The sequence below is a fragment of the Uranotaenia lowii genome, chromosome 3 (assembly GCF_029784155.1).
Source record: "Uranotaenia lowii strain MFRU-FL chromosome 3, ASM2978415v1, whole genome shotgun sequence".
NCBI classification, from domain to species: domain Eukaryota; kingdom Metazoa; phylum Arthropoda; class Insecta; order Diptera; family Culicidae; genus Uranotaenia; species Uranotaenia lowii.
The window spans coordinates 275238877-275250457 of NC_073693.1; the positions used below are offsets into that span (position 1 = coordinate 275238877).

At 37.1% G+C, this 11581-nt stretch overlaps 1 protein-coding gene across 1 annotated transcript; it reads right to left on the reverse strand.

Annotated features, from left to right (window-relative positions):
- Positions 1–6834: 6834 nt before the first annotated feature.
- LOC129753448 (uncharacterized) lies at positions 6835–10886 on the reverse strand. Its single transcript, XM_055749270.1, has 2 exons — positions 8661–10886; positions 6835–7032 (listed from the first exon to the last, which is right to left on the reverse strand). Exons 1-2 carry the CDS (start codon positions 10884–10886, stop codon positions 6835–6837), a joined length of 2424 nt encoding a protein of 807 aa, XP_055605245.1.
- Between the last annotated feature and the right edge of the window lie 695 nt (positions 10887–11581).

Below are 11581 nucleotides of genomic sequence, written 5' to 3' on the forward strand. Positions count from 1 at the left end.
CCCCCCTCCCTTTTTGGATTTCGAGGGGTTTGAAAGTATTTTAGGAACCATTCTCGGTTTTGAAAATGGCTACACACCAAATTTCTCGTTGATCGGCTTTGTAGTTTCCAAAAATTGTTCAAAAATTGTTAAATTTGTGTTAATTTTGTATCGGAACCATCCCCCCTTCCAGATTAAGAGAGGTTTGAAAGTATTATAGAAATCATTCCCAGTCTTGAACACGGCTACATATCAAATTTTATGTTGATCGGTTCAGTAGTTATCGAAAATTGTTCGAATTATGTCATGTTTTTATTAATTTTGTATGGGAGCCCCTCTCTTTAAAGTCGAAGCCATTTGACAGTATTTTAGAAACCATTTCCGACCTCAAAAACTCTTACATACCAAATTTCACATTTATCGGTTCAGTATTTTTCGAGTCTACAGGGAACAGACAGACAATAAACATTCATTTTCATATGTATAAAAAGTACATTCAACAAATTTGAAATCCTTCTCAACAGTTCAGTTCCCTAGAAATTGATCATCTAAATTTTCACTGTTTCCGTGCCGTGAAAACATCTTTTCACATTGTGTTTTCGTTCAAAACAAGGTTAAAGGAAAAACAAGACATGCTATCTTTTTATCTCCACCCCCATTTACTTCGAAGTGCCAGAATTTTTTCCCAGAACCAGTTTCTAAAAGGGATCAGAACAACAAAAAAAGGTCGCTTTGGGTGAATTACTTCTAACGTTGGAAACACTTTTGTCTCCCGCAGTATTGTCCCAGGCCCTTGTCAAAAGTGTAAATTAGCCTGATGATCAAAAGTGACAACAAGCACAGGACAGGGTTCAATGAAAGTTCGGTGATGCAGTAAGTAGCTTGAACGCGTTCTGTCAAAACATGTCCGTTAGACTGCCCCAAATTTGTATGGGAAATTCAAAACCTGTGAAATGTTATGCGCTGCAGGTTAAAATTGATCCTAGGCCTAGTACAAGATCTCATGCCAAATTTGGGCCAGATCGGATCACGTTTAGGGGTCGCTCAACGAGCCTGAAGTTTGTATGGGATTTTGAGACATTTTGTTCGGGAGAAACATGAAAAATCAGTTTTTCATCAATAACTTTGGTTTCCGTCGGCCGATTTCTTTCAAAAACGGGTTTTCTTAAAGGCTAAATTATGAAAAATATTTCATCCGAAGACTGCATTTAAGTTAGAGTTAAGATAAGAAAGTTATAAGGCTTCGAAAATGGGTTAACTTTTTTAAGGATGGTATTCATCACTGTTAATGAGTCGAGGCGACGCCGACGACGTCGAACATATTGACGCCTCATTAACAGTGCTGAATACCACCGTTAAAAAGGTTAGCCCATTTTGAAGCCTTATAACTTTTTTATCTTAACTTTTATCGAAATGCAGTCTTCGCATGAAATATTTGTCATAATTCAAGCTTTAAAAAAACCCGTTTTTGAAAGAAATCGGCCGACGGAAACCAAAGTTATTGATGAAAAACTGGTTTTTCATGTTTCTCTCGAACAAAATGTCTCAAAATCCCATACAAACTTCAGGCACGTTGAGCGACCCCTAAACGTGATCCGTTCTGGCCCAAATTTGGCATGAGATCTTGTACTAGGCCAAGGATCAGTTTTAGCCTGCAGCGTATAACTTTTTCAAAAGTCGGGTCATTTGGGGCACTCTAATGTCCGTCCATCTCTGTTGGCTGAGAATGGGATGAATGAATTGCTTCGAATCGTTTCTGGAAATGTAAAATTTTATTTACATCTGCTCTTCTTACTGTGATTTTCTTTCTCAGAAATCGGATCTCATTAATAAGAAGTCTATATTTAAATTCACATTGATCAAGGAACTCTTAACTTAAATTTTTAAACTAGGAGTTGATTGTAATTTTGCAATTTTGTCGTAAGACAAGTTTTACATGTATCACTTTTGTCAAAGAAAAACCTTCAAATCAATAATTCTTTAATCCTCTATTCAATGCGTCTTGATTACACTATTCATCATCGAATTACCATTCATCTGGGCAGATTGTTAGCCACAGTGCCGATGCAATAAAACTTAAGACGAACAGGCCACCGGATTATGTCAAGATTAACTTCTCCTCGACGAACGCCTTTTCTGAAGGCAACGAACTTCCCAATCTTCGTCGCAAGGGTTTTCATTTTTCCTTTACCACTCTTAGTTGTGGGTACTATTTGGTCACGAAGATCCTTCCAAATGAGTTCTGTTCACAAGACTCATGGGGCTGAATTTCGTCAAGTCTGGAGTCTAGACTGTAAATTTATATGAGAAATGGGTAACCATTGTTTTGTGGTTGATGTGGTATTTTTTTTTATTATAGTTTGTTTCTCACTCCGTGACAAGATTAGCAGATCGCGTATACCCAAACACGCCTAATGAGCTTCGAAGCTTATTAATCAAATTGGTAGAAGGTAGATGGGCTTCATTTTGGGCCCGCGCTAAGCATCTTGTTGTGTTTGCGCTGTACACACTTGTCGTCAAAAAAGGTGACTTATTGGCCGGTTCTCCAAAACAAGTTTGGCGAGAAGCTTTCGAAGAGGGGACTAGCCAGGGAAATTTGTATGCAAATTAATTGTTACGCGTGGGAAGATGAGTCGTTTGCGTTTGCGTTCACGGTCTGAGACAAGTGAAGTCAGGGATGCTTGAAACGCATGAAGTACCTACCTTTAGTAGTAGGTAAGCGATAAGTATGCTGAAAGCGCGTCTGAATGACCGATGATGGTTAAAAGTCACAGGGCAGGTACAATGATGAGTAAGTCAATGTATGACACTTTTAGAGCTGCAACCATCACCCTGAATCTGTAATTGAATTCAGTTGAAATGTGGACCTTCACATTATGGATGGATATTTCTTGACAGGATGATGATTAGAATGTAAACCTGTTTGAGTTTTACTAAATGGTAAGGCCGGAACCAATTTGAAATCCAGATTTGAATTGACACAAAATCAATAATTCGAGTTAAATTACATCAAAAACTCGAAAAAAAATCTCAAATACGAAAGCTGAAAAAAATCTCGGCTTCCACGGGTTGCTTTTTGCCCTAGAAATTTTCAAAACTTTATTAATTTCTCTCTCCGGGTATTTGGTAATTTAATATTTTCTTTTAATTTTTGCATTTTTGAAAAATTTAACAAAAGTTTACCTGCCAAATTTCAAAAAGATCTGACCATGGGGAAGGGTTGCTTAAGTTTAAAGCGTGAATGTGATTTAAAGATATTTTGGTCGGGAGGAACAAAACATACTAGTTTTTCATTAATAACCTTTTTCTTCACCGGCCGATAATTTTCTTAAAGCCTAAGTTAGGACAAATATTTCATCGCAAGATTGATTGGACTTAACACAAAAAAGTTATTGCGATTCAAAGATTGCACTTTGGCCGAAAATTGTCGTACAAAACAATTTACAAACATTTCCCATGGGGGAAATGAGAAAAAGGAGGGGAGGCTATCATAAAACTTTTCACATAACTCGAGAGCTGATCAAGCAAATGGAACCAAATTTGGCATGGAAGGGTATTTGGGTACGAGAAATACTTTTATGATATTTGGATTATTTATTTGAAATAAATTTGACATGGGAGGGCTATTGGATACGAGAAAAGTTTCCAGGACTGTTTGAGACACCTTATTGCTTATAGTTGGAAGATGATAAAGGAGGAGGGATGCTCCAATCCATATTGATTAGGATAACTATACCTAATCAAGCAAATTTCATGGGAAGGTATTGGGGTGAGAAAAAAATCTCTATGATTATTTGAGACCCCTCCTTTTAACAGAGAAGAAATAGAAAGGAAAAAAAGGATCACATATAATTTCTTTTACAATCATAGGTACAAGTCATCTATCCCTTTTTTTCAGAGAGACGAGACGAGGGAAAGAGACGAGAGGCTTTTTAATAAAATTTTTTGTTATAACTTGAAAACTAATGAAGCAATCAAAGCCAATTGATGCATGTGATGCTATTGAGTTACATAAAATGGTTCTATGTCAATTCAAAACCTGCCCTACATTTGACGGGGAAGAGGAAAGGAAAATTCCAGACAAGTAAAATATACATTTTTACATAACTAAAATGCTGTTGAACCAAGTAAAGACAGAGTACTGTATTGAGAATTAAATGATTGAAAAAACAAATTTAAAGTAATGAAAACAGAAAAAAAAATAATCAAGAAAATTTGAATTGAGCTTCTCAATATTGCAATTCGAAGTGGAAGTTGCGACTTCCATTTTAAAGAACAATTTTGGTGTTTGAATTTGGCATACCTACTTACTGATACAAATTTAAATAATTTTGAAAGGTGTTGCATAGCATAGCGGATCAGCTAGCTCTCAAATAAAAATACTGACATGCGGAAGATTGCCTATGTAAGCTGAACCAAATTATGGTTTACTTAGAGTTCAAATATAACACATACATACATTTTCGAATAAGTAAAGTGGATCACTGGGAACAAAATGCACTTTTCTTTTTGTGAAGCTGAAAATCACTCCATCAAAAAAAATTTTCGCTTCTGTATAATTTCGAAATATTTTTAGAAGTCCGTGTTTTTTTCTTAAAACGGCATGTTTCGCTTTTCGTTTTTGGTTCCCTTTTATTTATTTATTTATTTATTCATTTATTTATCTATTTATTTATAAATTTTTTATCTTTGAGGAAAGAATTGATGACATGTGATTAAAATGCTTCTAATAAAATTATACTCTCTCATTTTCAATATCCACATTTCTTCTAACTTTCTATTTGACAAGAATTTTCATAATGTTGAAATTTTCTTAGCTATGTTCTTTAAATTTTCAAGAACGATAAACTAAATTAACAAACAAATTCACAGTGATTGAACTTTTAATATGAAGATGAAAAAATTAGTTTTTAACATTTGGAAAAGATTTTCTCTAATAAAAACGTCTTACCAAAATAATTCAAGAGAAAGCATTTTGGTGTCTATGATTTAATGATTGATTGAGTGGATTTTGGTGCGCTGAACTCGGATCTTCAGCTAGATTTTGTTTATAACCTCTCCTTTTGATGATATGGAGTTTTGAAATGAATCAGTATTGAGTAAAATCAATCATTGATAACTGATGAACTTACAAGTTAACATGAAAAAAAACTGATTCTGAATTTGTTTATTATACTTTATTCAATTAAGGAATAATACTTTTATGATGATGAATGATCTGAAAAAATCTACAATTTTTTATAATTCGGAAAGACAAGCATTTCTAACATAACTAAGGAAAGTTTTTTAAATCAAAGATTTTATTTCATTAAATAAATGCTGTCTGAAGTCTGAAAATCGATTTGGTTTCTGCTTTGAGAGGTTTCTTAAATTCAGTGTAATCATTACTTCTTTAAACATTCGTTAAAAGTCTATTATTTTACAGAATTGGGAACAGTAAACAAAGAGAAAACTTCAATAATTTACTTTTTTCACAGAAGAATTACTTGCGTTCTTGGGGAAAGAAATGTGATGAACCCTTATTTCGAGTTTTAATTGTAATGTTTAAAAGTTTTGTCAGAAAAGTGCAGAATTTTCTTTAATAATTTTTAACCTTTTTGAAAATAATTTAGGGCACCGACAAAAATCAAAATAAGCTCTTCAATTCTTTTCATATAAAAAATGTAAATTCTGTGGACATGTGAATTTATACATACCTTTTTGAATGTGAAGTTGAGTATTTAGATAAAAAACAGAGGCTGAAATAAGGTTCTTGAAAAAATATTTTATATCAGCATAAAATTTGTAATGATTCAAACGATTTTTAAATCTAAGTGACAAATCATCAAAGAAATAGATGAACTTAATAAGAAACACTCCTTAAAAATAAACAATATTACACGACTATGATGCACACTGCTTCTCCTCTTCCCTTTAAATTTCATTAACTGAATTTGAGGTTTGTATTGAAAAAAAAAATGATATTAAAGAAGTTTAACAAACTTTCTCTACATATTTGTTTTAATATCCTTTTAAACAACTTAAACATCCTCTTACAAAACAATCTGCGAATCTTTGATAAAAAGATAATTTTCGTCATTTGTATATTGAGCAATTTAAAAATTATCAATGCAAGAACTATTTAAAGAATCATCCGATATAAATGTAATTTTACAAATGAAAAAAAAAACACACAAACATTTTTATAGAAGGAATTGTGAAAAAAATCTCAAGTTATCTGCAATATTTTTCTTGAGTCTCTATATATCACCGCAAAACTCTCACCAAAATTCAAGTGATTCTCGTTTTGCAACAATACCTTTGAAATTCTAAATGTTTATGAAATGATGAAGTGTTAACAATTGCTTTGAATTTAAAACTGAATATTTTTTTATTTTTCTGAAGTACATTGCTGAATCGTGATTCGAAAAAACGAATCAATATAAACTCTTGTCTCGATTCTTCAATTTCTAAAAAAAAATTTAATTCTTGAACAAAATCATCAAAATTAAATTCTTAGGCATGCAGCTTGCGGAACTTTATTGGTTTCTCTTGAATCTCAAGCTCTCATATATTTTAAAATTTATTGGAACTGAATTGAAAGAAATAGTTACAAATTTGGTTAGAATGATTTAGTAAAAATGCGAAAAATACATTTGTTGAGGCCAATCCTCAAGCGTTCGCTGGTCCGGTTAACCCACGGAAGTTCCCAGGCGTTTAGGATGTTCGGAAGATAATTTTAGACACTACGCGATACTGTGATACGGTCACGGGGGAACAATTATATTTTCAATTGATCAAACACTAAACGATAGACATAGAAGTGGACTGTATATCAAAACGACTGATCGACACAGTGGTTTATTGCTTCTAAACTTAGGTGCTATTGTTTTGGCTAACAGCAGCTCGCAATAGCCAATCTAGACGACTATCGCTCATTCCGTTGCCCACACTAATTGAGAATACTATTGCATACACGCACGACATGATCACTGACGATGCGTGTGGCAGGGATATAGCGTTTTCATTGCTAGTGATGTAAAAAAAGTGGGAAAGATTTTCTGCTGGCTCGCGCTGTTGGTTTTGGGCGTTAACATACCGCCCGCCTTGAGTTCACTCAATACAAAATCATAACGAAGTTCAAGAAAACTAGCTGGATTCTTTCAGTTTCAGCACTGACATCTTGGAGTTCGGCACCAGAGGTTGCTATAGACTTCTTAAGCAAGTCCTTGGACAGGCTAGTGTTGATCAGTTAGGTTAGAGCAAGTGTTGCGCTGAATCAGCTGACGATGGCGGCAGGTTGGAATAGGCTGATTAATCACCGTAGACACCTCTCAACGAACAATCAACCATCAACTGCGATGGACCACCAGGTGCACGTGTGTTTCCTGCTAGAGATAGACATGCTTGATTCTAGGTCGATTAACTTTAAAATGCACGTAACTTGCGCCGTGGCCCCCAGGCATTAACAAAGAACAACCTTCGTCATAAGCCATAGTACGCCCCTCTCGGGGGCTGATGATACTCAGAGTGTTTCGACAGTCGATATTCCAAGGCGTTCCTATAAATCAGAAGGAATCCGAGTGAGTTCCGCGCAAATTTCTTAGATGATAGAACTTAACTTATGGTTCGGCCCCTGACAATTACGACAGAAAATGTCGCTAGCTGCCAAAATGCCCTGTTGGGGCCAGATTACTTTTAATTTTGATGAACTTCATACAGACGATGAATGTGTTGACCGGATTTCATGGATCTCTGTTGAACGAAATAATATGACAGTTTCTTCTATTTTTTGAAAATGGAAAAAAACATAACTTTTGCTTCGCCCCCTGGCATTGACGGCTAACATGCCGCTTCTAGCCTTTTGCGCCCCTATTGGGGGCATACTTATCTGACGGTGAAATTTGACCTCCATAAGCTCTCTGATCCGGTCTGGTCTCAGTGGATACATGATCATAATGGACCATTTCGAGAAGGAATCATCCTGGTCATCTTAGGCAAACGATGTAGTACATAAATCCTGGTGAAGGAGAAACACTGTAGGTTTCACAAATAGAAACATAGGGTGAAAACGTAACTTAACGCTTGGCCCCCTGGCAAAACAGCTGATGCGCTGCCAGTGCCAATAATGCCCCTCATGGGGGCGTAAAATACTTATTTCAATCAGCAAAACCACAAACGAATGATGTAGAAAATGATGGAGATAACGATGACGATGGCGTAGCTTTCAACATGTTGACAATTATGAACCCCGAGTATGAACGGTGCGATGTACAACCCTGGCGGAGGAAAAGCAATATAGATTCCGCAAACAAAATGGTGGGGTTGAACGTAACTGAATTATCGGCCCCCTGGCAATTACGGTAACATATGCCGCCAGTGCCAATAGTGCCCCTCACGGGGGCGTTAAATACTTTGTTTTATTACAACGGCTGTTCAAGAATTGTAGCGGTTCTGGTAGATTGTTGAACTGTGTCTGACTGCGTGGGGTTGTGGGTCCTTCCATCATTGTCGTCTAATTCATGGATTTCGCATACTCTCACGTGTTTATGTTGAAATTTTATGCGAAGAATCGAAAACTTGTGGAATTCTGACAGTTTGTCTTTAAACTTCAGCTTAAACTGTTCATTTTTACAAGATTCATCACAAGAAAACTTTACTTTGTAAAGCTCTTGGAGAAACATGTTTACTATTCCAATTACTGCAGTCGTGCAAACATAAAGATGAAGCAAATGGGCCGCAACCATCACCAAAACTACGTGAATCAGGTTTTTCATAAACACGATTCTTTTTGAGAGTGGAGCAGTCAATTTTTCTCGATTAGCGGTTCTTTCGAGAACATCTCCATATGTTGACTCTTTCATCGACATGGAGCTTTCCGTTTGAGGAGACTCCAATGCACACAACTTTTTAAAATGATGGCTTTTTCCATCAGTGGAAACTTCGGGTGAGATTGCGCTGTAAGAAATAATTGGTGTTTCCGGAAGCTCTCCTGCTACGATCCATCCCAACTGGGTGTTTTGTAAAATAGGACCACTGTCGATGATCCTCATCCGCTCCGCTAACAATAAATCATAAAACGTGGAGACTCCTATGACCAGATCAACTGAGCTAGATTCATTGAACATGGGATCTGCTAGGTGGATAGACGACGGTAGTTTCCAGGTGCTTATATCAAAACTTCTTTGGGGCAAATCCACCGTGATTCGAGGCAAAACAAAGAATTTCATTTCGGCAATACAATACGATGATGTGCTTGATTCAATACGGGCTTTAACAGACTCTGTTGATACGCAAATGGACCCTCCAACACCTTTTACTGGCAAACTTTCTCGAAAACGTTTAAATTTCAACTTTTTCGAAAGATTCTCTGTCATCATGTTTATTTGAGACCCATTGTCTAACAATGCTCGGGCCAAAACTTTGTTTCCGCTGTTATCGACCAGCAAAACAACAGCAGTTGATAGAATTGCAGTGTGGGTGTGTCGTTGTGTACTGAGTAGAGTAGTAGTGTGGTGACTAACGGAGGGCGTGTTTGTGGGAGGTGGCTGTTGTGTAGATTGGGGGTTTTGAGATATTTGATTGCAATTCATCCGGGACTGAGTATGTTGTGTATCAGGTTCACTATATGATTGACTGTTCGCGCGTTGAGGTCTTCGAGAGGCTTGATAAAAGTTCTGCACGTTCGACCGGCTCAAGTGAGGTGAGTAATACGGATGCAAAAGATAGTGATGACGCTGTCCACACTTTTCACAGGAATGTTGACCACAATCCGCGACAAAATGTTCGGAATTCAAGCAATTGAAGCATAGTCCCATGCTACGAACCAAGTCTTTACGATCAATCACCCTCATCCTCGAGAATTTTTGGCATTGCTCTGCTCTATGCGGTCCATTCCTGCAGATGATGCACAATCTCTCCGAAGCAATGGTACTGTGACTGATGGGGGCACTGAGATTCGGTTGGTCATGATTCTCACTTCGACTGACAGTTGATTGTAGAATTGTACATTGAGTTTCCAAGAACACAACCATGGCTTCATATGAAGGCACGGTTTTAGACGCATGGTGTGTTTCCCACATACGGTATGTTTTTGTGTCCAGCTTTTGCGAAAGCATAAACGCCAAAAGAGTGTTCCAACTGTTGGTTTTCTGGCCAAGCTTCTCCAACTGTTGGAGGTTAGTTTTGAAAGTTGTCAGCAACGAATTCAACCCTTCAAAACTTTCTGTCCGCATGACAGGGGCTGCAAAGAGTGCTCTCATATGCTCTTGAGCTATAAGCTTATGGTTCTCGTACTTCGATTCCAATGTGCTCCAAGCTAGACCGTAGTTAATCGCTGATACTTGAATCTGATTAATCTGGAGCAGCGCATCATCTTTCAGGGAGGTTCGAAGGTAGTTGAATTTGTCCATTTCATTCAGTTGCGCGTTGTCGTGAATCAATGAACGAAAGTTGTCTCTGAAATTAATCCAGTCAGAAAGTTTCCCGGAGAAGGTTGGTAGCGTAAGCTCTGGATACTTTGTGTGACAAGGCAAAACTAAGTCGGAAACAGAGGATCTTCGTTGCACTGGTGGAGCAGGGATCGATTCCATCTTCGACATCAACTGCTGTTTTATTACAAAATATCGATTAACGAATTGCTTGAAAATTTTCTTGTTTTCCTTATTGCGGGTTTCTTTTTTCATCGTACGTTCCTCATCGTCGTCGTTGTCTTCGTCGTTCGCCAAATCCAAATCTTCCAAAATAGATTCCATCTCAATACGCACTGCACAAAACGTATCGTAGGCCTCTTCCAGTTTGATTAACCGTGGTTGGAGTGACCCTTTATCTCGAACATCGTCGTACTCTGATATGAATTCTTCCAAATTTTCTAGTAAATTCTCTAAAATTCGTTCTTTCTTGGACAAATGTCGGAGATCGTCAGCCATTTTGAATCACTGGACACTTTTTACGAGCACTTAGTATAAAATCACTCCCGAGACCTCAAGCGTTGACGAATTGACAAGTGACAAAATAATAAATATTTGATGAACGTATCCGTAGTTGCATCAGTCAATCATAAGCATTTCTTGCACTAAGTGGCTGCTAAAAATCTACCGAAGAAAGCTGTTTAAATATACACAATAATGATGTTCGCAAACTATCGAAAGATGTTGCACATCTAGCAATTTCCAAAGTTGAGCAAATCCAAATAATTCTCATCCAAAATCTCTCCCCGCATTCAAGCCACCTCGACCACTCAAAAATCATTCACATGCACACTCTATCTACTAGTACTTATCTGCTTTTGCTGAAACTTCCTCCAGTCGACGTAGAATCCTTCCAAAGAACGTCCTCAACGCGCTTTTCAGCTCTGGTATACAACGAATCCGTTCGCCGCTTTCAAGTTGCACTAATCGGGAATCTGGTTCAGGAACTAATCACTCACAGTTTCGAACACATCAAGGTTTATAAACGGCTCACGACAAGTTGGTTTATTTAGACCATCGAATGTTCAATCACTAAATTTGCACTCCAGCTGTCGGCCACTTTATGTTCTTGGCCAAGTGAAGAAAACTCTTCTTCCGTGGTGATTTTCAAAATTGTTTGCCCAATATGTACACCCAAGGCTCTCAAGAGAACG

Bases quoted from the DNA above. Each gene is read 5' to 3' on its own strand.
- LOC129753448 (XM_055749270.1), bottom strand. From the start codon at position 10,886: ATGGCTGACGATCTCCGACATTTGTCCAAGAAAGAACGAATTTTAGAG. The intron at 7,033-8,660 runs GTAATTGGAATA...CAAAACCAACAG, and splicing joins TTTATGTTTGCACGACTGCA to CGCGAGCCAGCAGAAAATCT.